The 25,912-nt window shown below is 44.4% G+C and overlaps 1 protein-coding gene across 1 annotated transcript in view; it reads left to right on the plus strand.

Annotated features, from left to right (window-relative positions):
- Positions 1–25,912, plus strand: part of GRB2 (growth factor receptor bound protein 2) — a 73,150-nt gene that overhangs the window by 9,482 nt on the left and 37,756 nt on the right. The window contains exon 2 of the mRNA XM_059149784.1: positions 394–608. Within this exon, the coding sequence (XP_059005767.1) occupies positions 531–608 (78 nt within the window). The 5' untranslated portion in view covers positions 394–530. The remainder of the gene's footprint in view (positions 1–393; positions 609–25,912) is intronic.

A 25,912-nucleotide genomic window follows, 5' to 3' on the forward strand; every position in this document is an offset into this window, starting at 1 on the left:
AGCGGGGTCCCGTCCCCAGGGCGAGGCCTTTCTTGGAGCGGACTGCATCTCGGGCCGGAGCAGCGGAGCATAAGGGGCGAGGGAGGAAAGGCGGAGACTGAGCGGGGCTCCAGCCGGTTCCTGCACCCCGCGCACACCCAGCGGGAAGGAAGAGGAAGTGTGTTCGGGAATAGCTCGAGCGGCGGCCGCCATTGGCCGGCGGGCCTGTCAGTCGCCTGGGGGCTGAGACTGCGAAGAGGAAGGAGGCGATCGGGGCTCCTGCCTGCGAGCGAGGGAGGCGGGCCGAGCCGGGCAGAGCCAGGGGGCGTGGGGGCTGGGGCCGCGGGCCGATCGGCAGGGCGGGGCTGCCTTCGGTGCTGGCCACTTCTCTCACCCATCCCTCTTGTGATTCAGGGTGGCATTGTGTGTCCCGGAGTGCACGAGCGAGTCCCGGGAGAGCTGCGAGGCCGAGCCCAGAGCGCTGGGTGGCTTCGGCAGGGAAGACTCCCTTCCCCCGGCTTCAGGCTGCTGAGCCCTGAGCAGCGCTCAGAATGGAAGCCATCGCCAAATATGACTTCAAAGCTACTGCTGACGACGAGCTGAGCTTCAAAAGGGGGGACATCCTCAAGGTAAGTGTGATGCCACGCAAATGCCGAGATGGCCTCCTGTTGTACTCATCTACCTTCGTTTGCCCTGATAACACAAAGAAGCCGAGCCCGTCCTTTCTCGGTGCCCACTTTTCCCGTTTACCGTGGGGTGGGCTCCCGATGGCTGACACCGATGCTGAGTGGAATATTAAATATGACTTACGAGGGTTGGGTTGATGTATGGTCTTTAACTGCCTTTGTGTGAATGCCTCGAGTATTTCTGTTTGCTTGTTGGTTGGTAATTCAGGGAAAGTCAAAGCAGCATGATTGTAGCAAAGAAGTGTATGAGGGGAAGGGGTTTTGTCCTTATTGTTGTTATTAAGACTTAAACTTGAACTATTTATGTAAAAGCACTCAATTTACCCAGTCAAGAGATTTTTGCAATCCAGAACCTGAGGCTAGTTGGAGAGGTGGTTAGAAGTATATGCCAGAACTCATTAAAGAACCTCAGTGTCTTTTAATTCTGGGTTAAAAAAAACCAGTGGGGTCCTAAATCCTTAGGTTCGTCTTGCTGTTGCACGAGTCAGATGGCGATTTTTCTGAAAAGAAACTTGAGCAATTACCCTGTATTACAGTCTAATTGCACAAAAGAAAGCTGCTGACAGTTTAAAAATAAGCTGCTTTCCAGTTTGCAGCTCATTCCGAGCCCAAACTATTTACATGAGGATTCGCTTTCCACCTGGCACATGGTAATTATGTTGTTTACCCAATTGACGGCAGCAGCTTGCCCTTTTGGATATGTAATTTATTTTTACAAGGGTGGGTGTTATCGAATAATGTGTCAGCTCTACAGGAGAACCTGAAGTTTAGCATTTGCATATCCTGGGTTCGCTGCCTCTCAAGTTCTGACATTTTTCTGATGGTTGAGAGTTTGCCACGCATTTGTTTACTAACCCTGAGTAAAATTATTAATATTTTACAAAGAGGAAGAAAGTGGAAATGTAGAAATGTGGTCCCCTATAAAAAGACTGCTGGTTTTTTCCCCACTTTTTTGAGTCCTGCCAACCTGTGGGTAGTTACTATTTTGCTCTCCTTGCCTGAGGCACAGAGTTCCACCCCAAAGTGTCTTGATGTTAGACATGTAGGTTGTGCTTCATAGAAGGCGATTTTGAAGAGTCCTTTAAGGGGAAGGAAAGTGTTTTTTTCAGAGCTGTCCTTGTGATGCTAAGCTCCCCGAGCGTATTCTCAAAGTCAGCACTGAAGTGTCAGAAAGCAGACAGAACCAGCTGTAGATTTTAGAGTAACATACGTTTTCGGTTTCTCTTTTCTTAGCTAGAAGTCAGAGCAAAGGAGAGAGCTTAGGCTGTTAAATTACTCTATCATGGATATAAAGAGGAGTAATTTGATGTTTCCATAGGTGATGACTGTTTTTAGCAGATAAACAGTCGTGGTACCATCCTAAGATTGGCTACTCAGATGTTGTACACCTGAAACTAATACAGCACTGTGTGTTAGCTGTAATGGGATTTTTAAAAAGAATGGCTGCTCACATCGATAGCCTCTGCAAAAACCCTGCAGGAACAATTTTTCCCCCCCCACAATGCAAACTTGGGTTTCTCCATTGAGCTTACCCAAGAAACTTGAATCTGGAAGCCTGGTAGTTCATATTTTTCTCTAAGTTTATTCCATTATATATGTAGCACTAAAGCAACAAAATGAAAATACGGATTTGAGGTCTATTTTTAATAATCTTCAGGCACTCAGGTGTATCCCAGACCTAGACCATGAGCATCTCATAAGTTCTCCAACTTAAATTGTAAACTCTTAAACAAGTGTGAAACCCTTCTCTCCCATCCTATAATTAGGGAAGATGATACTGTTTAACATTCCCCCAGAAATTGTTCTGTTGGGAGAGAAAGTGAGTCAGAGTGCTCACATTTACTTCCAGATTTTCTTTGGGGAGAGAAAAATGCATATATTTGGTTCTTTCCAGTTTGGTAGATAACTGGCATATGAAGTCATAATGTCATTATTACTTTTGAATGGTGACCGTTAGCTGTTTATTATTAGTAATCTTGTGGCTTTACTCCAAAAAAAGGAAAAAAAGTGACGATACAGTAGTTGCCCTTTGTCTTGAAATTCTGTGAAACAGCTGATTGAGAAGGAGGGATATTGCTTTGTCTTAAGAGCTGTTATTTCAAAAAGCAGTGTTTCCTTCATTTGATTATTCAAGGAGTAACTGATTTCATTTGAGAGGCTTTGATTTGATTTGATTTGATAGCTCTTTAGGATGTTAGCTGTGAGCCAGAACATGTTTAGAAGTGGCTGGAATAGCATTGACCAGTTTGACTTGATTGAAATAGAGCTTACATCTGCTCTCTCCATAAGGGGGGCATATACACATGGGTACTAAATACGTATTATTTGAAGGTAATGGAGTGTCAAGGGGCTTGGGCCTCTACCTCTGACTGGAGTTCCCAGGGATTTACTCCTCTCACTGTCCTCAAGCTCCTGGTTAACTCTGGTTAATGTGGACCCCATCCTCCAGCAGGTCTCTTGCTTACTTTCCATCTACACATTGACTTGTGCTGCCCTGAGAAGAGAGAAAAATAAAAACATTTTCCTGGAAGCCTAAAATAGAACTAAATGCTTCGGTATATCTGCCTTTGTTACTGTTTGTCTTACAAAAGCGCGCGTTTTGGGGGGCACAGAATGGAAGGAATTGCTCTTTGTTGGAGGTTTCAGCCTTGCATGGCCAAAATGAACTCACTTTCCATGCCGTCGTCCTGTAGGCTTCAGATAGTCCCAGGAGTTCTCCACCAAACAAGGCCTCTGAATTCTCTCCCTTAGGGCACAATATATCCGAGCTTACCTAAAAGTCACGTCTGCTGTTCAGAGACTTACGTACACACACTTCAGACAGAGCTGCATGCAAATTAAGAGATCATTTTGAGGGGCCCCTGGGTGGCTCGGTGGGTTAAGCCTCTGCCTTCGGCTCAGGTCATGATCTTAGGGTCCTGGGATCAGGCCCCCTAATCGGGCTCTCTTCTCAGCGGGGAGCCTGCTTCCCCCTCTCTCTCTGTCTGCTTGTGATCTCTCTCTCTCTCAAATAAATAAATAAAATCTCTAAAAAAGAGAGAGAGAGACCATTTTGAGCTCTCACACTTGTGTTCATGGCATTCAAGCCAGCAGCTTATTTTCTATCAAGGCAGACCTTTAATTCTAGAAAAGAACCAACAGTGGATCATCTCAGTGTCTTCTACTTGTCTGGTACTAACTGCTTTTATCAGTTTTCAATACTGCTTTAAAAATAGGTCTTGAGGGGTGCCTGGCTGGCTCGTTTGGTGGAGCGTTCTACTCTTGATCTTAGGGTTGTAAGTTTGGGCCCCATGTTGGGTGTAGAGATTACTTAAAAATCTTGGGGTGCCTGGGTGTCGTTAAGCCTCTGCCTTCAGCTCTGGTCATGCTCTCAGGGTCCTGGAATCGAGCCCCCGCATTGGGCTCCCTGCTCAGTGGGAAGCCTGCTTCTCCCTTTTCTGCTCCTCCTGCTTGTATTCACTCTCTCACTGCTTCTGTCAAATAAATAAATGAAATCTGTTTTTTAAAAAAGAGAGAGGGACGCCTGGGTGGCTCAGTTGGTTAAGCAGCTGCCTTTGGCTCAGGTCATGATCCCAGGGTCCTGGGATCCAGTCCCACATCAGGCTCCTTGCTCGGCAGGGAGCCTGCTTCTCCCTCTGCCTCTGCCTGTCTCTCTGTCTGCCTGTGCTCATTCGCTCTCTCTCCCTCTGTCTCTGACAAATAAATAAAATCTTTAAAAAAAAAAAAAGAGAGAGAGAGAGAAAAGAAAAGAAATAGGTCTTGGGTTCACACTTGGCTCTTTGAAGATTTCTATCTCGGTGCTGATGACCTGTTTTAATGTCACATTTACTGAGCATCTCCTTGAGCCACATCCTGGGATAAGTTGCTTTGAGAGTTGGGAAAGAAATACTTTCTCCCTTGCGGAACTTTAAAATCAAATAAGAGAAGTGAAATTAGTATGTGAAACAGGATATGGCAGTATACAAAATTAGATGATTTTTAGAACAGGAGAAGACCTTTTAAAATCTCTTAATTTTGATTTTTATTATTTTTTAGATGAGGAAATGGCCTGTAGAGGTTAAATGATCCATCCAAGATCACAACGATTACTACTTAGTAAGGAACTGGTATTTCATGAGATGCTGAGTTGTATCACCCATTGTAACGTAGGGAGGGCGATGACTGGTCAGAGCTGACATTGGCAAGTGCTGTGTGGAGGGAGTGTGACTTGAACCGGACCTCGCCAGCGGGATGGGAGGGAACAGGGGGTGCTTGTTGTGTTTGAGATAGGAGCGCTAGAATGGGGTTGGGAGACTGTGCCATGGTGGAAAAGAAAGTAGAATTGGAGTGAGATAAGTAAAACCAGTACGAATTCGATCTTATCCTTTAGAAGCCTCTGTAGACTTTTAGCCTATGATGGAAGTGTTCTGGGCTAGGAGGGAAACCTGGAGGCCCAGGCTGTGAGGTCACAGTGAGCCGGCAGCTGTGAGACTAGTGCCCCCATAGGTGCTAGTGAAGGATGGGGGCGGGGAGGGTGTTGAGGGATGCTGAGTGAATGGAAGAATAAGGGGATTTCTGCCTGTCAGCTGGGGACGTTGGAAGAAATCTGTGTCACTGGGAAATGAATGCCTACTGAGTATGTTCCTGAGAGCCAGGAATCGGAACTGGGGCTTGATTGGTGATAGTTTTTATAGCAGCCGGAAGTCCTGAATTTGGGTCCATGAGTCTCCTGTCAGGTGTTTGAAGGATTAAACCTAAAAATGGGGTTGGTATGGTGTTGTTGTTGTTGGTGGTGGTGGTTTTTTTTCATGATTTCAAATTCATTGTACTTGATAGTATTTCTCTGCTTATTGATGAGAATTTTTGGGGTGCCTGGGTGGCTTAGTCAGTTAAACATCTGCCCTTGGCTTGGGTTGTGATCCCAGGGTACTGGGATCAAGCCTTGTGCTGGACACCCTGCTCAGTGGGGAGCCTGCTTCTCCGGGCCTCCCACTCTGCTCGTGCCCTTGCTTGCTTTCTCTCTCTCTCTCTTTGAAATAAATAAATAAAATCTTTTTTTTTTTTTTTAAGATTTTATTTTTATTTATTTGATAGAGAGAGATCACAAGTAGGCAGAGAGGCAGGCAGAGGGGGAGGGGGAAGCAGGCTCCCCACTGAGTAGAGAGCCCGGTGGGGAGCTCGATCCCTTGGGATCATGACTTGAGCCGAAGGCAGAGGTCCAACCCACTGAGCCACCCAGGCACCCCGATAAACAAAATCTTAAAAACAAAAACCATTCCTTGGCTAAAATTAACAAGTCAGGAAATGACATGCTAGCAAGAATGCAGAGAAAGGGGACCCCTCCTACACTGTTATTGGGAATGCAGGCTGGTGCAACCACTCTGGAAAACAGCATGGAGGTTTCTCAAAAAGTTGAAAATAGAGCTACCCTATGACCCAGCAATTGCACTACTGGGTATTTTCCCTAAAGATACAAATGTAGTGATCCGAAGGGGCACGTGCACCCGAATGTTTATAGCAGCAATGTCCACAATAGCCAACCTCTGGAAAGAACCTAGATGTCCATCAACAGATGAATGGATAAAGAAGATGTGGTATGTATACACAATGGAATACTATGCAGCCATCAAAAGAAATGAAATCTTGCCATTTGCGATGATGTGGATGGAACTAGAGGGTATCACGCTTAGTGAAATAAGTCAGTTGGAGAAAGACAACTATCATATGCTGTCCCTGATAGGAGGAAGTAGAGATGCAACGTGGGGGGTTTGGGAGGTAGGGAAAGAATAAATGAAACAAGATGGGATCGGGAGGGAGACAAACCTTAAGAGACTCTTCATGTCACAAAACAAACTGAGGGTGGCTGGGGGGAGGGGGTGGGGTTATGGACATTGGGGAGTGTGCTACGGTAAGTGCTGCGAAGTGTGTAAACCTGGCGATTCACAGACCTATACCCCTGAGGCTAATAATACATTATATGTTTATTAAAAAATTTAAAAATTAAAAAAGAACAACCATTCTTGCTGATTTTTTTTTTTTTTTTTTTTTTTGACAGATTACAAGTAGGCAGAGAGAGGAGGAAGCAGGCTCTCTGCTGAGCAGAGAGCCTGATGTGGGGCTCGATCCCAGGACCCTGGGATCATGACCTAAGCCGAAGGCAGAGGCCTTAACCCACTGAGCTACCCAGGCACCCCCATTCTTGCTGATTTTGACTAAACCCAAAATTTTGTATATAATCTTTATGAATGAAGATGATTTGAGTTCTCTTAGAACAAATCATTTGTTTGCCTTTCGCTGTATTCATTTCTCCCCCTGTCATCTGAATGGACTGTTTCCAAATAGGTGCTAAGAAGGAGCTTTCAGTTCCCGTACAAGACTCCTTTGGGGGGCCTGGCTGAAGACCAGTCATCCCTGTTGGAGAAAGAAATGAGTAAAGAAGTGTAGTGTTCCTTGGGGGATCTTTCAGTTCTCACCTCTTACGCCATTGTGGTTGAAGTCCTCCTCGAATAGCTACCATTTGTGGAGCATTTACCATGCCACAGGGTTCTGCAGTATTTCTAATTTGCGTCATGAAAGGTTGGCCCTCCTTAGCCTCATCCTCCGGCTGTAGAAACAGACAAACCAGGAATTTGCTCAGGTTGGCACGTGTAGTAAGCAGCACTGCTGGGCTTGATCTTGGGTCTGGCTTACGATGCCCCCCACAGTACGTCACTGCTCCCCTTAACTGTCAGATGTAAGGAAACCAGAAATGGGAGCGATCCTGCTTGGCTCACCTGCCAGGCAGGAGCAGCCGGTCTGTGGTACTCCTTCTACTGAGTGACTAACTGGACATCATATCTAAAGTAAATTGAGTTCAGCAGTGAAAGAAATGGGTAAGATGAGATCATTCTGCCTGTCAGATTAGCAAGAATGATAAAGATCGACCCCACCCTGTGTTGGCCAGGATGTGGAGAAATGGACTCTTGTCACTTTCTGCCAGTGGAGGTTGTACTAATAACACGGTCTTTCCGCATGGTGGCTTGGTGACGTGTATCAGAACGTAAAATGGGCCAGCAGTTCTACTTTTAAAATGTTATTTTTTAAAAAGATTTTATTTATTTATTTGAGAGAGCTAGAGAGCACAAGTTGGGGAGAAGGAGAAACAGGCTTCGTACCAAGCAGGGAGCCCGAATGGGGGCTTGATCCGGGGACCCTGGAATCATGGCCCGAGCTAAAGGCAGCCATTTAACCAACTGAGCCTCCACGTAGGCATCCCTAAAAATTTATTCTAAGAAAATTCTCAAGTTTTAAAAAATGTAGACATCAGGAACTGGAGGAGGTTATGCTGAGTGAAATAAGTCAAACAGAAAGCCAAAAATATCTTAACGGTTTCACTTACTAGTGGAGCATAGGGAATAACACGGAGGACATTGGAAGATGGAGAGAAGTGAGTTGGGGGAAATCAGACGGGGAGACAAACCATGAGAGACTGTGGACTCTGAGAAACAAACAGTTTTGGAGAGGAGGAAGGGAGGTATTGTGGGTATTATTATTATTTTTTTTTTTTTTAAGATTTTATTTATTTGACAGAGATCACAAGCAGGCAGAGAGAGAAGGGGAAGCAGGCTCCCTGCTCAGGGAGCCACCCGATGCGGGGCTCGATCCCAGGACCCTGTGATCATGACCTGAGCCGAAGGCAGAGGCTTAACCCACTGAGCCACCCAGGCACCCTGTGGTTCTGGGTATTAAGGAGGGTATGTACGTATTGCATGGAGCACTGGGTGTGGTGCGTAAACAGTGAATCTTGGAGCGCTGAAAAAAAAATTTTTTTTAATGTAGACATCGGATATTTACTTCAATTAATGTATGTACCACCTAGAAAAGAAACTTCTGCCTTTAAATTGTGAAATGCCATTTGTAAGATGCGTTTCAGAGATGTTAAACTGTGTAAAAGAGGCATCTTTGAATTGATGGAATTACCATATTACCAAAACTCCGCCAAAGACCTAAGTAGGGGGCTACATTTGTAAAACGGAATGCTGTGCAGGTGTTCATGTTGGTATAAATCTGTGTCAACACAGGATAATGCCCTTGGCACAGAGAAGTGCTTGAATGGATGCTCTTTGAAAAGGTAGTAATGTAACACATTGGATGTTCAGGATAACTTTGCACTAAACTTAATGTCTTAACTTCCATTCCCTTTTAAGTCCTGGAAGAATCCTAACAAAGATGCTGTTATCCCCATTTTACTGATCAGGAACCTGAGACTTAGGTTAAGTAACTGGTCCAAGTTTACAAGTTAGCGTTCAGATCCAGGCCGGTTTGAGTCTGGATTCTGGGTTCTTAACCGCCACCCTGCAGGCCTTTCTCGTACCCAAATGAGGTCAGTGAAGAGGGAGCTCCCTTTTAGGACTCGTTCTGTTTGCTTATTAACTACATGGACTTCTTTCCGAATGCGCCTCCAGAAGGTAACAGATGCTTCCAAGGAGCTTAATTTCAGGTGATTTTTACTCCTTTTTGGTCCTCATTTCTCTGTAATCAGTTTATAATTTTATTAAAGAAATGAAGTTACATTCAAGTAGCAGTTTACATTTTGCATTTGTTTTACCTGATGGATATTCCAGGAAGTTAGAGGGCTCTGGTCAGGGGTTGGTTGGTTTTCTAATGGCTGAGGTTTAACCTGCTTTTAAATCTTTAGGCTGAAATTCACTGTGACTCAGTGTCCTAAAACTTAGATCTTTTAAAAAGTGATTCATGATGACTTCAAGGGAAATTGTGGTCCCTTTGGCAGATACTCCCTCAGTTGCACCATATGGACGTGGAATGAGAGACATATGTAGTATTGTGGTGAGGGACAGGTGCTCCGGCACTCCAGGCTAGACCCGCCTGCTTTGAATCCCAGCTCTGCTACTGGCTGAACAGACATTGTGGTCTTGGGCGATTTACTTTGTGCTTTGGTTCTCCTGTGTGTAAAATGGGACGAAGAGCACCTAACTCCCTAGTGTCACAGTGCGGATAAGAAAAGCCTAAGAGAGGGGTGCCTGTGGCTCAGTCGGTTAAGCGGCTGCCTTTGGCCCAGATCATGATCTCGGGGTCCAGGGAGCCCCGTGTTTTCATTGGGCTCCCTGATTAGCAGGGAGTCAGCTTCTCCGTCTCCCCTGCCCCGTGCCCTCCCTTCATGCTCTCTCTCCCAAGTAAAATCGTAAAAAAAAAAGAAAAGAAAAGCCTAATTCATGTGCTTAAAGCAATGACTGGCCTAGACGATGCTAGCTGCCATTAGTTTTTGTTTTTGTTTTGTTTTGTTTTGTTTTTTTAGTTTCTTTTAAAGATTTATTATTTAAGTACTCTCTATACCCAACCTGGAGCTCGAACTCAATGACCCCAAGATCAAGAGTCACACACTTCACTGACCGAGCCAGCCAGGCGCCCCTGCCATTAGTTTTATTAGTGTTATTCAGGTGCACGGCTTTGATAAGAAGATGTCAGTCCAACCCCTGGCTCAGGTGACTGCTAAGTCACGTGACGGTACCCATAAAAGCAGCGAGGTGCTTGTCCTGACGCTACCTCAGACTCAGACCAGTTGAAACCTTGTCCCAGAGCTCAGCACGGCATTGATGGAGGGTTCTGAGAAAGACAAGCTCTTTCTCTGTTCTTCAAGTCTTTGGTTTCTGTCAGGATTAAACCCAAGAGCAAGGAGATGGGCACCTGCACGGCATCCTGCTGGGGGCCTCGCTTTCGGAGACCTCTTTGGCTGGCTGGGGCTTTGGGGCTGTGCTGTTGGCTAGCGCCGAGCATGTTAGAAGCAGCAGCCTTGGGCAAGCTCATTATTTTATTTACTGCAGGGGCACTAAGGAGTCTTTCACAGTCTCTAAGTGTCCTCAGTGAGGGAACATTTTCTCTGGTCCAAATGCCAAGAAGAGGCAGATTTTCCCCCAACAGCTTTCTAAAATCTGAAGGATGCTTACATACTGCTTTACTATGTTTTTGTCTTTACCTTGCAGGAAAGCTTAGCGTCTCCTTGGGTGTCCCGTTTCTAGTAGTTCTTATGTTTTCTGTCCTGATATTTTTACCCAGACAGGTGCTAATGTTTTGCAGTAAAATATTGGAAAATTTCCTCAAACGAATGGCTTTTTTTTTTTTTAAGTTTTGATACTTCCTTAATGTCAGTGCTTTTTTATGTTAATTTTTAGCTAATTCTTTAACAGTGGCCTTTTAAAGTCTTAAGTTTAGCAAAATGCCAGAAGCCTTCTGTAGAATTTTTTTTTAAAAATGTTCATTCATGAGAGAGAGCAGGGCAGAGGGTGAGGGTGAGGGTGAGGCAGGCTCCCTGCCCCTCAAAATAAATAAATCTTTAAAAAAAAAAGTTAGGGCACCTGGGTGGCTCAGTTGGTTGGGCATCTGCCTTCGATTCAGGTCATGATCCCAGGGTCCTGGGATCAAGCCCCGTGTTGGGCTCCCTGCTTCTTGGGGACCCTGCTTCTCCCTCTACATCTCCCCCTACTTGTGTTCTCTCTCTGTGTCAAATAAATAAAATCTTCAAAAAATTTTTAAAAATAATAAAATCTATAATAGACTTAACTATTTCCTTATTGCAGGATACTTAGCTTTTTTCTAATAATAATTCATAATCTCCAAGGAAGCTCTTGGTGTATATGTTACTCTACTGTCCAAAAGTGCTGAATAGATTACCTGCTTGAGATTAGGTTAAATGAGAATGGCCCATAATCCGTAGCCAGAATATATAATAATAGCACAGCTAACGTCTGTGCCAGTCTCTGTCAACACAGAACATTACTTCACAGTTTGACAAGTGTTCATAGGACTGTGGCACCAGATGTGTGAAATGAGGACATGTCCACTCAGCATCTGAGATACTTGATTGACAACAGAGGCTAATTGTATTTTTTGCTAGTCCTTCCACTGGTTAATTTGCTTTTATAGCTGTGTCAGGTTAAGCTAATAAGTCATCTTGTTAGCTGAGAAATTTGGTGTGGATTCATAGGTAGAAGTTTTGTTCTGTTTAATTAAGTCCTCTCCGCACCCAGTGTGGGCCTTGAACTTGTGGCCCCAAGATCAGGACTCGCATGCTCTTCTGACTGAGCCGGCCAGGTGCCCCTCATAGGTGTATTTTTAATTCCATTTTACTTTCTTTTAGCTGAATGAAATCCTTCTAGAGGGAGGTCATCCTTGCTATCTTATGTTTAGAAAAACCGGATTTTTTGTAAGTTGGTGCTGCACACGCTGAGCTGTGGAGCCAGGACCCTCTGCTGGCTTAGCGTCTCCTTGGATGTCCCGTTTCTAGTAGTTCTTATGTTTTCTGTCCTGATATTTTTACCCAGACAGGTGCTAATGTTTTGCAGTAAAATATTGGAGAATTTCCTCACTCAAACGAATGGCTTTGACGAAGCTTTGGGAGAGCTTTGACGAAGAGGGAGAGTGGCTGACAGAGGTGTCCTCACGGGTACTGCAGTTCAAAGAAAAAAGAGAACTATTCTGTTGGTAGCAGTTGGTCTGCTTTGGATAGTTTAGATTCTGGTGAATTAGCATGCTTTTCTGTCGTGGATGTTTTTGTAAGCATATATTAGTTTCATAATCAGAAAAGCAGTAAAACACTACAATAATTTGCCAGATTGGGCACCTGGGTGGCTCAGTCCGTGAAGCGTCTGCCTTCGGCTGTGGTCATGATCTCAGCGCCTGGAACTGAGTCCCACATTGGGCTCCCTGCTCTGCCGGAGTCTGCTGCTCCCATGCCCCTCCCCAGCTCATTCTCTCAGCCCTGCTCTCGCTCCCTCGCTCTCCCAGATAAATAAGTAAACTCTTGAAAAAAATGTTTTCCAGGTGTCAGTTTACAAATCAACAAACAGGGGCCCCTGGGTGGCTCATTTGGTTAAGTCTGCCTTTGGCTCAGGTCATGATTCCAGGGTCCTGGGATCAAGTCCCACATCAGGCTCCCTGCTCAGTGGGGAGTCTGCTTCTCCCTCTCCCCCTGTGCATGTGTGTGCTTGCTCACCCGCTCTCTTTCTCTCTCTCTCTCCTGCACTCTCTGTCTCTAATAAAATCTTTAAAAACAACAACAAATGTCTTGCATTCTTACAAGAGAAAAAAATATCACTGGGTACACCCTAATGGAACAAATTTGTTGGATATTAAAAGACTTCTAGGTTCCGGAGGCACAAGTCCTCCACACTGTTTAGGGCTACTACACAGACTTCGTGTAGAATGCATGCTAGTGTGCTCAGCCCCTTTCCTTATGAACAGATTGACCCAAAAAAAAAAATCTTGCTGGTCAGACTTCGTTATTTCCCACTTATCTCTTCCGTACACCTGATATGAAAGTTACGTTACCTGCTTTCTTATATATTTATAAGGATATAGATACTGACTTCGGCCAGTCTTCCAACTGGATTAAAGTGACACATGCAGCAAGTTGCCATTTTTCAGATGTTTATTCATTCATTTCTTCCTTTTGTCCATATTTACCTGTGGTCAAGATGACATTTTATCATTTTTCAACGACACTAAAATGTTTAACTTAGAGCAATGAAATTACAAGACAAAAAGATTTGGAGGTATCAGTGGTTTCTAGTTCTCTGTTGTGCACTAAAAAAAAAAATCAGATGTCTTCATTTTATTCCTTTCAAACGTGTTAGAATTATTTAATACCAAAGTGTAAGGGTACCTGGGTGGCTCTGTCAATTAAGCATCTGCCTTTAGGGGCGCCTGGGTGGCTCAGTGGGTTAAGGCCTCTGCCCTCGGCTCGGGTTGTGATCCCAGGGTCCTGGGATCGAGCCCCATATCGGGCTCTCTGCTCGGCGGGGAGCCTGCTTCCTCCTCTCTCTGACTGCTTCTCTGCGTGCTTGTGATCTCTGTCTGTCTGTCAAATAAATAAATAAATAAAATCTTTAAAAAAAAAAAAAAAAAAGCATCTACCTTTAGCTCAGGTCATGATCTCAGGGTCCTGGGATCAAGTCCCACACCTGGCTCCTTGCTCAGTGGGGAGTCTGCTTCTCCTCCTCCCTTTGCCTCTCCTCCTAACTGCTTCGTTCTCTCTTTCTTCCCTGGCTCCCCCCCCCCCCAAATAAATAAATGAAATTGTTAAAAAAAAAAAAAAAGTGTGAAAGGTCTAACTCCCTCCTGTCAACCAGATAACTTTTTTGAAATTAAATGTCTCATTTATTGTTAGAAAATGTAAAGAAGGAAACTCTTCTCAGAGAAAATCATTGTTCAGTATTTCTGTAACCTTTCAGGAAAAAAAAATTAATGAATATAGCCACAGTTATGTTTTTAATGCTTTCCAGATACAGTGAGAAACACAGTGAAACCAGATTCAAAATTTTAATAATGAAAGTAAGCAGGTTCTTCAGCTTACTGAAGGGAGGATGCGGTTTCTGTTTAAGTGTACTGTACCTCTTTAGAAAATAGCAGTATTTCAGAGGATTTCTATGCAAGGCCGTTAGAGAAGATCATAGTGATTAAGACTTTCTCAAAGTCACATGTTGAAGCTGAGTCAGTAGATCTTGAACCTGAAATTGGTGACAGTTTTCTAAAACTGTGCTAATATTGTCCGTATGAGATGTTGAGGTGAATTTGTGACTAATGGCCATGTAGAGCTAGAAGTGGAAACTAGTAGCCTTACAGAGCTTTTCTTGAGATTATATTATTGGCCTTCCAGATTGAGGTTACTGGTGCAATAGAAAGAGCAAATACTTTGTTTTAAATAACTTGGAACATCATACTCTATGTGTTCAGAAGCCTTTTATCTGTCTTCTTGGAGCACTTAGTACAGTTACACCCACCTGAACAGCTGTTGTCTTTAAAGGCTGTAGAATATTCAAATTTAGGTATTTGTTGGTATTGTGTATTAAAGCGTGCCCCACACTTCTGCTGGTTCTTTCTCGCATTCTCCTCCTTTCCAAATGGGTAGTAAACGCCTAGCAAAAAGAGGATGCTTCTCATCTGTGTTCTCAAGTAACCTGATGAAAAGTTACCTGCTTTTGAGTTTGGTGGTTTTTTTTTTAAGATTTTATTAATTTATTTATTTGACAGAGATCACAAGTAGGCAGAGAGGCAGGCGGGGGGAGGGGGAGGGCGAAGCAGGCCCCCTGTCAAGCAGAGAGCCTGATGCAGGGCTCAATCCCAGGACCCTGAGACCATGACCTGAGCTGAAGGCAGAGGCTTTAACCCACTGAGCCACCAGGCGCCCCTGAGTTTGGGATTTATATATAAAATAGTAGCAACCTCAATTTGGAATGAACTGTCTATAGCCCATCTTTCAATACAGGTGTTTACAGCTATAAATTTCCCTCTAAATTCTGCTTTAGCTGCATCCCATTAATTCAGGTTTGCAGTTGTTTTTGTTTTCATTCATCTCGAAGTATTTTCTGATTTTTCTTATTTTTTCTTTGACCCATTGATTATCTAAGAATGTGTTGTTTAATTTCCACGTATTTGTGAATTTCCCCAAATTTCTTTTGGTGTTGAATTCTTTTTTTAATTTCATTGTGCATGTACAACATACTTTGAATGATTTCAGTCCTTTTTAAGTTTGTTGATGTTTGTTCCGTTGCTTCACAAATGATCCTGAAAAATGTTCCAGTGTGCACTTGAGATAAATGTTTATTCTGCTGTTGCTGGGTGGAGTTCTATAGATGTCTGCAAGGTGAGGCGCCTAGCTGGCTGTCAGTAGAGCCTGTGACTCTGGATCTCAGGGTTGTGAGTTCAAGCCCCAAGCCCTGCGATGGCCACAGAGCTTACTTACTAACTAACTAAAGATGTCTTTGATGTCTAGTTAATTATTTTTCCCTTGAGTATGTCATGATAGTTGTAGAATTTTGGTTGTAGAATTCTTACGACTGCTTACCCAGTATCTTGGTAAATCATAGGATACTACACTTAGTGCAAAAGGGTTCAAGATAGACCTGATATTTAGTAATATGCTATTTTAAGAGCCCCTGCCCCATGTGCCAGGGGCATGCACTGGATGTTCTGAATGAAACAGACTTACTAAGACGTGAGTATTGAAAAAAAATTTTGAGATAATTTAGAAACACTCAGGACCACTTTGTCCGTCCAGATACGCCTGACTGACTGAGAGCTGTTTCTAACATTAGCAAAGCTTACTGTCAGCTCTGAAGAGTTGTTGGAACTGTCCTAGAACACTTCACCTAGGAAGGTTAATGGCCTTCCATTGTATTTGGCAGTTACAAGAGTAGACGTGAGAGCCTTGTTGATAACAGCATGGCATACCCAAGAGCTTCAAAGTAATTATGACCCTTCTTTCATGTTTTGTTAAAGACTTTTTTGGTGTCTCTAACACTACCACCCCCTTGAAGGAAATGTTTTGGAAATAGGTTTCGGCTTATATGTTTGTATTAAGTAGAAAACACTGAATAACATTTTTTTAAAAGATTTTATTTATTCATTTGACAGAGATCACAAGTAGGCAGAGAGGGCGGGGAAAGCAGGCTCCCCGCTGAGCAGAGAGCCTCATGTGGGGCTCGATCCCAGGACCCTGAGATCATGACCTGAGCCGAAGGCAGAGGCTTAACCCACTGAGCCACCCAGGCGCCCCACTGAATAACATTTTTAAATGGGATTTTTTTTTTTTTTTAAGATTTTCTTTTTAAGCAATCTCTACCCAGTGTGGGGCTCAAACTCCTAACCTTGAACTCTTGATCAAGATTAAGAGTTGAGGGCGCCTGGGTGGCTCAGTGGGTTAAGCCGCTGCCTTCGGCTCAGGTCATGATCTCAGGGTCCTGGGATCGAGTCCCGCATCGGGCTCTCTGCTCAGCGGGGAGCCTGCTTCCCTCTCTCTCTCTGCCTGCCTCTCCGACTACTTGTGATCTCTCTCTGTCAAATAAATAAATAAAATCTAAAAAAAAAAAAAAAAAAAAAAAAGATTAAGAGTTGAACACGCCACTGACTGAGCCATCCAGGTGCCTAAGTGGAAGTACTTTTAACTAGAACTTTCCATGTATTGAAAGTAGCGTGAATTTAATGCTAGTGTGTTAGTAATTTAAGAATTGGAAAGGCTTAAGCCTTTTATTTCCTCCATCACCAGAATATGACTTATATTTAACAAGTGTGTGTGTAGTCCAGAGTTGGTGTATACCTGAAACCATATCTGCATGTTAGTTTCTAAAGTTTAAAAAGTCCGTGGTCAGAGAAGGGGGAAATGGAATACATTTCCGTGAAGTCTCTGTAAAGAAAATCGCTCAAGTACATTAAAAACCTCAGGATCCCCCTTCGTAGATCTGAAACCATTTACCCAGTTAGCCCTATGCCCAATGTGGAGCTCGAACTTGCAACTCCATGAGTCATATGCTTTACCAGCTGAGCCAGCCAGGCACCCCCTCCCAATTAAGATTGTTTATCAGAGGTGAGTTTGGAAGCCCCAAAATTGAGTGTTCTCTTTACAGGGAGCGTAGAACAAGATATCTGTGCCATCCGTGCTCTCAATCAGGATCCTCTCCTTTAAAGGTAAAATTGTTAACGGCATCTCTACTGAATATAGTTTTTTGGGTTTGGGTTTTTTTTTTTTTTAACATCAGTTTTCAAAAAAAAAAAAAAAAAAAAGAACTTTTAGAACATTTTTAAATTAGGGGCACCTGGATGGTTCAGTAGGTTAAGTGTCTGACTCTTGATCTCAGCTCAGGTATTTTGTTTTGTTTTCGAGCTCAGGTCTTGATCTCAGGGTTGTGAGTTAAAGCCCACTGTGGAGCCTACTTAAAAAAATAAATAGGGGGGCCAGGGTGGCACAGTTGGTTGGGCAACTGACTCTTGATTTTGGTTCGGGTCATGATCTCAGGGTCCTGGGATTGAGCTCAACATTGGGCTCCTTGCTCGGGAGGGGAGTCTGCTTCTCTCTCTGCCCCTCCCCCACTCTGCTCACATGTGCTCACTCTCTCTCAGTCTCTTTCAAATAAATATGATCTTTTAAAAAAAATTCAGTTCTTCAGGGGCACCTGGGTGGCTCAGTGAGTTAAAGCCTCTGCCTTTGGCTAAGGTCATGATCTCAAGGTCCTGGGATCGAGCCCTGCATGGGGCTCTCTGCTCAGCGGGAAGCCTACCCCCACCCAGCCTCGCGCCTGCCTCTCTGCCTACTTGTGATCTCTGTCTGTCAAGTAAATAAATAAAATCCTTTAAGAAAAAAAAATTCAGTTCTTCACTTGTATTGGGCAGATTTCAAGATCTCAGCAGCTACGTGTGGCTGGTGGCCACTATATTGGATGGTGCAGATACAGAACATTTCCATCATTGCAGAAACTGTGTTTGGACAGTTCTGCTCTAGATTTTCACTACCCAAACTACATTGTTAGTGTTCAAAGTATTTTGGGTTTCACCTTGAAATGCCAGGAATCCTGACTGCTCTCCTTGCAAAGCATCTGTGGCTACTCTGTTCCTTGGAAGCCAGAAGCGAGACCCTTGGGCAGAAGCTGCTGTAGACTGGGGGTAGAACTGGGGTGGGCTTTGTCTTTCTCAGGAGTTCTTCCCTGTCTGTACTCCTCCCTTTCCTTGGGAATCTCGGATTTCCCAACCCCCCCCCTTTTTTTTTTCTTTTTTTAAAAGATTTTTGTTCATTTATTTGACGAGAGATCACAAGTAGGCAGAGAGGCAGGCGGCGGGGTGGGGGGGGAAGCAGGCTCCCCACTGAGCAGAGAGTCCAATGTGGGGCTCGATCCCAGGACCCTGGGATCATGCATGACCTGAGCCGAAGGCAGAGGCTTTAACCCACTGAGCCACCCAGGTGCCCCCCCCAAACCCCCTTCTTCACGGTGCTGCGCCCTCCCCACTTCCAGCCTGTGCAGAGGCAGATACTGGGAGCCCATTGCCTACCTGGTATTATGTCTTTTCTAGTGAAAACCAAAGGCCCAGAGGAGGAGTGCTCATAGACTAGCTTTGCTGGTTGTGACCGATGAGGTTCCCCAAGCTAGTGGTGCCTCTTCTAATTTGGGTTCCTTGTGTCACTGGATGTGTGATGTGGTCTTGAGCTGAATGTGCAGACGGCAGCGTCTGAGGCGCATCCAGAGAGCAGAGGCAGCATTTCTTTGAATTCAGCAAAACCATAATTATTGTGTTTTCTTTTCAGAACTGTTTTACGTAAATAATCTTAGAGAAAGTCTTAGTCTTATTGTAGAGTCATTTTGATTCTTTGTGTTAACTTGCACTAAAATTTTGCAGAATTTAATATCCTCACCCGAAAAACTCTGCAATGTTTTGCTGATGAACGTTTTTGCCAGTAATGCCAAATAATGGGCTAGTTCATCTTTGTGGCTTTATTTGTTGTTGTTGTTGTTTTTTAAATTGTATTTATTTATATGAGAGACAAGGAGCGAGGTAGCGTGTGTGCATGCACACAAGCAGGGGAAGGGGCAGAGGGAGAGGAAGAAGCAGAGGCCCTGCCGAGTTGAGCCCAGGGGTCAATACAGGGCTCCATCCCAAGACCCTGAAGTCTTGAGTTGAGCTGATACCAGACTCTTAACCGACTGAGCCACCCAGACGCTCCTGTGGCTTCTTTAAACAAAATTTGGTCAGTTTTCAGTTAGTTGCATAGCTTCCCTGGGCACTTTGCTGTGTCACATCTTTTGGTTTTTGGTCATGTTGTTCTTTTCATCTGGTGTAATCTTGGCCATCTGCCATTCTTCCCTTATTATCTAGAGCAAGCCCCAAGCTCCAGAAGTCTTTCCTGAGTGTTCTCTCTCCCCTGGGTGCCTCTCCACTACCCCTTAGCTCTGTGTATACATGTGGCCACAGCTAATTTCTTTTTCCCCAGATCTCAGTAGGCTCCTGTGTCTCAGTGTCTTGCACGGTGCCTAGCAACATGGGAGTTCAGGGGGTGGAATGGAGGAAGCTTTGAAACCCACACCGAGTTTGTCCTACGCGATATAAATCACGTCTGTAGTTGACACTGTCTTTGTTACCGGCAATGCACTGTCAGAGGTCGGGCTTGGTTCTTGTGTTGCCTCAGCTGTTTTTGCATTAATTTAGGTGACATATACCAGAAATAGGAGTTCTCGAATTTCTGTTGAGTTTTCTATTCCCTTGTTTTTTGCCACCACCTTAGTTAGGTTTCGTAGCTGCTTCCCCATTGAGTCTTTGTAAAGTATAATTACACTTTTCTGCGCGTGAAATCTAAAAAATACTCAGTCAGTTTTATTTTTAAGCTACTGTTCAAAAAACATTCCACGGTTTCCACCAGTTTTTGTTTTTGGACATTTATTCCAGCAGATAGTCCATATGTATATAAAAAATATTGCTAGAGGAGATTCTGAACACTTGGGCTTTCTTTCCTCGGTCTGTCCTTTATTCTTTAAGTGTGTAAGAAAAACAGGAAAACAAATTTTCCAAGAAATCCTGATGACTTGTTCTAATTTACATAGTTAACACAACCTAGGGCCTTGGAGAAAGCGCCAGTGAGCAGCTTTGCCGAGCACTGGATTGAGGGGAGAAGAGGTTGCTCTTCTCATGTGTTCTCCTGAGTTTACAGCTGAAAAGTGAGGGGGGTTGAAGGGAAGAGGGAAGAATTTCTTGTTTCTCAAGCTGTGCCAGAATACTTCGCTTACAGACAGTTGTTTGAGCTCTTCCTTGTGTCGTGTACTTCCAGGGATGCTTTCAGACCTCTTACTAGCAGCACACCTAGGAGTAGAGGCGCGCTTCGTGGTGCCTGGCAGAGCTGTAGCCAGCCTGGGACAGGCGCACACCGAACAAGTACTGAACTTGGAATGCACAAGTGGTGCAGAAGCTCTCGAAGAGTCTGGAAGGTATTCAGGGGAGAGCAGTGCAGGCAGATCCGGCAAGCTTTTAGAGATTTGACATAGAGTGACATTTCAGTTTTTCTGGGCCCTGAGTAGTAGTGGTTTCAGTCAACAAGGCCAGAGTACCTCCTTTTAAATTTACTCATAGAGGGGTGCCTGGGTAGCTCAGTTGTTAAAAAAAACATCTGGCTTCGGCTCAGGTCATGGTCTCAGGATCCTGGGATCACTCCCTGTGTCAGGCTCCCTGCTCAGCGGGGTTTCTGCTCAGCGGGGTTTCTGCTTCTCCCTCTTCCTCTGTCTCTCCCGTGTGTGCTCTCTGTTTCGGTCTCTCTCTCTCTCAAATAAAATCTTTAAAAAAAAAAAATTAGGGGTGCCTGGGTGGCTCAGTGGGTTAAAGCCTCTGCCTTCAGCTCAGGTCATGATCCCAGGACCAGTGGCCTGGGATAGAATCTCACATCAGGCTCCCTGCTGAGCAGGGATCCTGCTTCCTCCTCTCTCTCTGCCTGCCTCTCTGCCTACTTGTGATCTCTGTCAAATAAATAAATAAAATCTTTTTTTAAAAAGAATTTAAAAATAATAATTAATAAATTTATCCATAGAGCCAGCTCTTGGAAATGTACATGTAACTGGTGATAAACTTGGAGCTCAAACAGTGACTGACCTGTGTTAATGTTCTAACCATGTGATATTCACAGAATAATGAATTTGCATCTGTAGTGGTGGGGGGCTTTAGCCATTGAATCTGTGAGTTGATCTAAGTTTCAGCTTTAAACATTCATTAATTTTAACGGGGCATCTAGCTGTCTCAGTGGTTAGAGAACATGAATCTTGATCCCCAGGGTTGTGAGTTCAAGCCCTACATTGGGCATGGAGCGTAAGTTAAACAATAACAAAAAGCTAAAAAAAATTTTTTTAATGTGGGTGCCTATTCATCAATAATATTATGTTTATGTTTTGAATAATTAATGCTATCCTTAAAACAAAGGACTATGAACGTTTTGAGTTGTTTTTTAGCTGCATTAAAGCATCTGAAAAGTTCTTAAACATCGTCTGTGTCATGACTTGTACCATTCTGCAGCAGGCTGGTTGACGAGAGTCAGAAAGTCCGTCTCGGAGCAGCCCTTCCCCTATCAGCCCACAGTCCTCACTTGTCTCAGGAGCCTTGTAAAGTGACTAAGCAGCTGAGCTCAAAAGAAGCAAAGAAATGAATTGGTGTTTTTTTCAGTAGAAGGTTGATCAGAGTCTTTTAAGCTTGAGTAAAGCAGCATACAGTTTGTGTTTACTGTCTTAAGTTTTTTGTCTTCGGGTCATGGCACTGTGGTTTTGCTATGTCTTTAAGCTGCTACTCCATGTTCTAGCATAAAATCATTGAAATGAGTTAAATAGTTTTGATATATCCCCTTTTGATCTCAGGAATATCTAGCAGTAAGTTGTGAAATGAAGAAAATCATAATACATTTCTAAGATTCTCTTTCATATACTGTGTTCAGATCAGTCAGCAAGATTTTACATGTGTGCCAGGGAGACCATTTCAGAGTACTTGGGTCATTAAGTTGGGCTGGTGTGTCCCTATGAACCAGTGTGTAAAAAATGCATCTTCTGATTAAACACTGATTTAACTAACATAATGTAATTTTTAAAATTTAAAAAAAAAAAAAAAAACAGGGGCATCTGGATGGCTCAGTGGTTTAAGCCCTCTGCCTTTGGCTCAGGTCATGATCTCGGTTGGGGTCCTGGGATGGAGTCCCGCATCGGGCTCTCTGCTTGGCAGGGAGCCTGCTTCCTCCTCTCTCTCTGCCTGCCTCTCTGCCTGCCTGTGATCTCTGTCAAATAAATAAATAAAACCTTTTTTAAAAATTATAAAAAAATAATTTTTAAAATGCTAATTTAGAGGATTTATAGCAAGATGCAGTGATTGTGGACTGTAAATTTTGGACTCAAGATACTAAGAAGTGCTGCATGAAATGACAGCTACCATCTGAATCATCAGAGCTCTTCTGGGTGGGAAGAAACAGAAGTGCAGAGATAGACGTCAATTGGAGATGCCTTACTGAACTAAAGCTTTTATGGGGCAAGAAAATTAGTCGTGGGAGCCAGGCAGTCTTTGTATTAGGCTCCTTAATCCTCTCAGCAGCCAGTGAGAGAGCATCTTCAAATGCCTTAACAGACACTCAGAGAGGTTGAGTTACTTGCGCGAAATCACACAGGTAATGAGTAGGAGTGTAGGCATTTGAGCAAAACTTGATCAGGTTCCAGTTTCAAACTGTGGGCTGATTAGAAGGCAGGTGTTTACGTTGATGTAACAGACAGCAGTATTTTCTAATAGGTCCTGGAACAGTGAGTTCACTAAAGCCGTGTTTTGGAAAGATGACTTTGACTAGTACAGATAGAAATAGGGAAAGGTTAGAGACAAGATAACAGTGTAGGGGTGAAGAGCTGGAGCCAGACAGTCTGGGTTTAGACTTCAGCTGTGCTGTTTGCCATGAGTGTGATGTTGGGCAAGTTTTTCACTTCTTTGTGCCAAATTTCCTCACTGTAAAAATGGGGATGATAATAATAGTACTTATCCGATTTTTGTGAGGATCAAATGAACTGAAATACGTATGTGTTTTAAACTACAACTGTAGAGTTATTATCAAATAGAAAATAGTTTTGTTGCAGGCTGCTGATGGAATAAGTTGTCAGGAACTGCAAAAAATCCCGTTCGAGAGGGTGTGACAAGGGGAGAGACACCAGGGTTGGGCAAGAGATGCAGGCAAGTGGGAGGCGTGGGAGGCTTTGAGGCTGGGACACCCTGCTACCACTGACCAAGCTGGGAAAGGTAGGAATTAGCTAATAGGGGGAAATAGAGCTTGAGTGTTGAGCTGTAGGAAGAGGTTTGACTAAAAATAGTGTGGATTGTTCAGACTCTCCCCAGAGATGAATAAAGCACGCAGCAGCAGGAGCCACCTCATTGCTCCCAGGGTAACTTCCTTCTGTGTCTTCCATGGCAAGAAGCAGCCTTAACCTGGAGGAGCATGAGTGACTTTCTGCTGTGACTGCTCCAGGCAATTCCTGTTTCACTGTCTGTCTTTTTCTTTCTTTCTTTCTTTCTTTCTTTCTTTCTTTCTTTCTTTCTTTCTTTTTTTTTTTAAGATTTTATTTATTTATTTGACAGACAGAGATCACAAGTAGGCAGAGAGGCAGGCAGAGACAGAGGAAGGGAAGCAGGTTCCGTGCTGAGCAGAGAGCCCAATGTGGGGCTCTATCCCAGGACCCCAGGATCATGACCTGAGCCGAAGGCAGAGGGTTTAACCCACTGAGCCACCCAGGCGCCCTTCACTATCTGTCTTAAAGTAGAGTGATGGATGGGACTGTGACCCTTTGTGGCAAATGCTAAAATCCATTGGAGTCACTTTTTTTTTTTAAGATTTTATTTATTTATCAGAGAGAGAGAGAGGGAGAGAACGCAAGCACAGGCAGACAGAATGGCAGGCAGAGGCAGAGGGAGAAGCAGGCTCCCCGCTGAGCAAGGAGCCCGATGTGGGACTCGATCCCAGGACGCTTGGGATCATGACCCGAGCCAAAGGCAGCTGCTTAACCAACTGAGCCACCCAGGCGTCCCTGGAGTCACTTTTCTAAACTGTTTACAGTTGAATATAATTTTTTAAATGACTTTATATATTCATTTGAGAGAGTAAGCATGAGCAGGGGGAGAGGGAGAGGCAGACTCTTCTACTGAGCAGGGAACCCGTTGCAGGACCCCAGGATCGTGACCTGAGCTGAAGGCAGATGCTTAACTGACTGAGCCACCCAGGCGCCCCCAATGTAATGTTTTTTTGAAGAGTTACTTATTTGAGAGGGAGAGAGCACACGCATGTGCACACACAAGCATGGCAGGGTCAGAGGGAAAGGGGAAAGAGAATCCCAAGCTGACTCTGCTGAGTACAGAGCCCACCATGGGGCTTAATCCCATGACCCATGAGATCACCACCTGAGCTGAAACCAAGAGTTGGATGGTCCACCAAGTAAGCCATCCAGGCACCCCTGGAACATGATTTTTAGTTATAGCTAATAGTAAGAATAGCATAGCCCTGTAAACGAGTCTGGTCAGAATTCCCACAGCACAGCGATAAGACCCTCAAGTACTGGGTCTTACGTGAGTTTTATACTCATCAGCACCATGATGCTGCTGTGCTTATCATGGCAGGCCCAGGAAAAGCTTCCGGGCTCAGCTAGAATGATTTCAGGTTAAACAGAGAAAATTCATATGGACAGAAGGTTGAGAACACAGGTACTTCTAAGTCCAGTGGAGAGGGACCATTAACAGTCCTGTCAGCTGTCAGGGGAAGTTGTGTTTGCCTCCATGTCCTTAGAACTCTTTGTGGGGGCGCCTGGGTGGCTCAGTCATTAAGCGTCTGCCTTCAGCTCAGGTCATGATCCCTGGGGTCCTGGGATCAAGCCCTGCATTGGGCTCCATGCTTGGCAGGAAGTCTGCTTCTCCCTCTGCCACTTACCCCTGCTTGTGTTCCCTCTCTCACTGTATCTCCCTCTGTCAAGTAAATAAAATCTTTAAAAAATCTTTGTGATTCAAAACCTTATAGCTTTTTTTTTAAAGATTTTATTTATTTATTTGACAGAGATCACAAGCAGACAGAGAGGCAGGCAGGGGGTGGGGGAAATAGGCTCCCCACTGAGAAGAGAGCCCGATGTGGGGCTTGATCCCAGGACCCTGAGATCATGACCTGAGCCGAAGGCAGAGGCATTAACCCACTGAGCCACCGAAGCGCCCCATAAAACCTTACAGCTTCAAAGCCTTATATTCAGAATGGGACTAGAGATCAGTCCCTCTACTTGTGCTGGCGGGTGTGTGGCCATTTTCCCTGGGAGTCTTTGGCTTCCTCTCTTTAGTTACTGATTGAAGAACCGTTTGTTGAATCTCTGTTGCAGTACTTCTTAACCTGTTTTGGAGGTCACACCTTTGAAACTCTATTAAAAACTATTTCCTGGGGCACCTGGGTGGCGCAGTCAGTTAAACATCAAGACTCTTGGTTTCTGCTCAGGTCATGATCTCAGAGTCTTGGGACTGAGCTCCATGCTCAGCGGGGAGTCTGCTGGAGATTCTCTCTCTCCCTCTCTCTCTGCCTCCCCACCCCCACTGGTGCCAATAAATAAATAAAATCTTAAAAATGACGAATTCAGGGACGCCTGGGTGGCTCAGTGGGTTAAAGTGTTTGCCTTCAGCTCAGGTCATGATCTCAGGGTCCTGGGATCAAGCTCCACATTGGGCTCTCTGCTCAGTGGGGAGCCTGCTTCCCCCTCTCTCTCTGCCCGCTTCTCTGCCTACTTGTGATCTCTCTTTCTGTCAAATAAATAAATAAAATCTTCTTTTAAAAGTGTTTTAAGGGGACCTGGGTGGCTTAGTGGGTTAAGCCTCTGCTTTCAGCTCAGGTTATGATCCCAGAGTCCTGGGATCGAGCCCTGCATCGGGCTCTCTGCTTGGCAGGGAGTCTGCTTCCCTTCCTCTTTCTCTGCCTGCTTGTGATCTCTGTCAAA

The sequence above is a fragment of the Mustela lutreola genome, chromosome 15 (assembly GCF_030435805.1).
Source record: "Mustela lutreola isolate mMusLut2 chromosome 15, mMusLut2.pri, whole genome shotgun sequence".
NCBI classification, from domain to species: Eukaryota; Metazoa; Chordata; class Mammalia; order Carnivora; family Mustelidae; genus Mustela; species Mustela lutreola.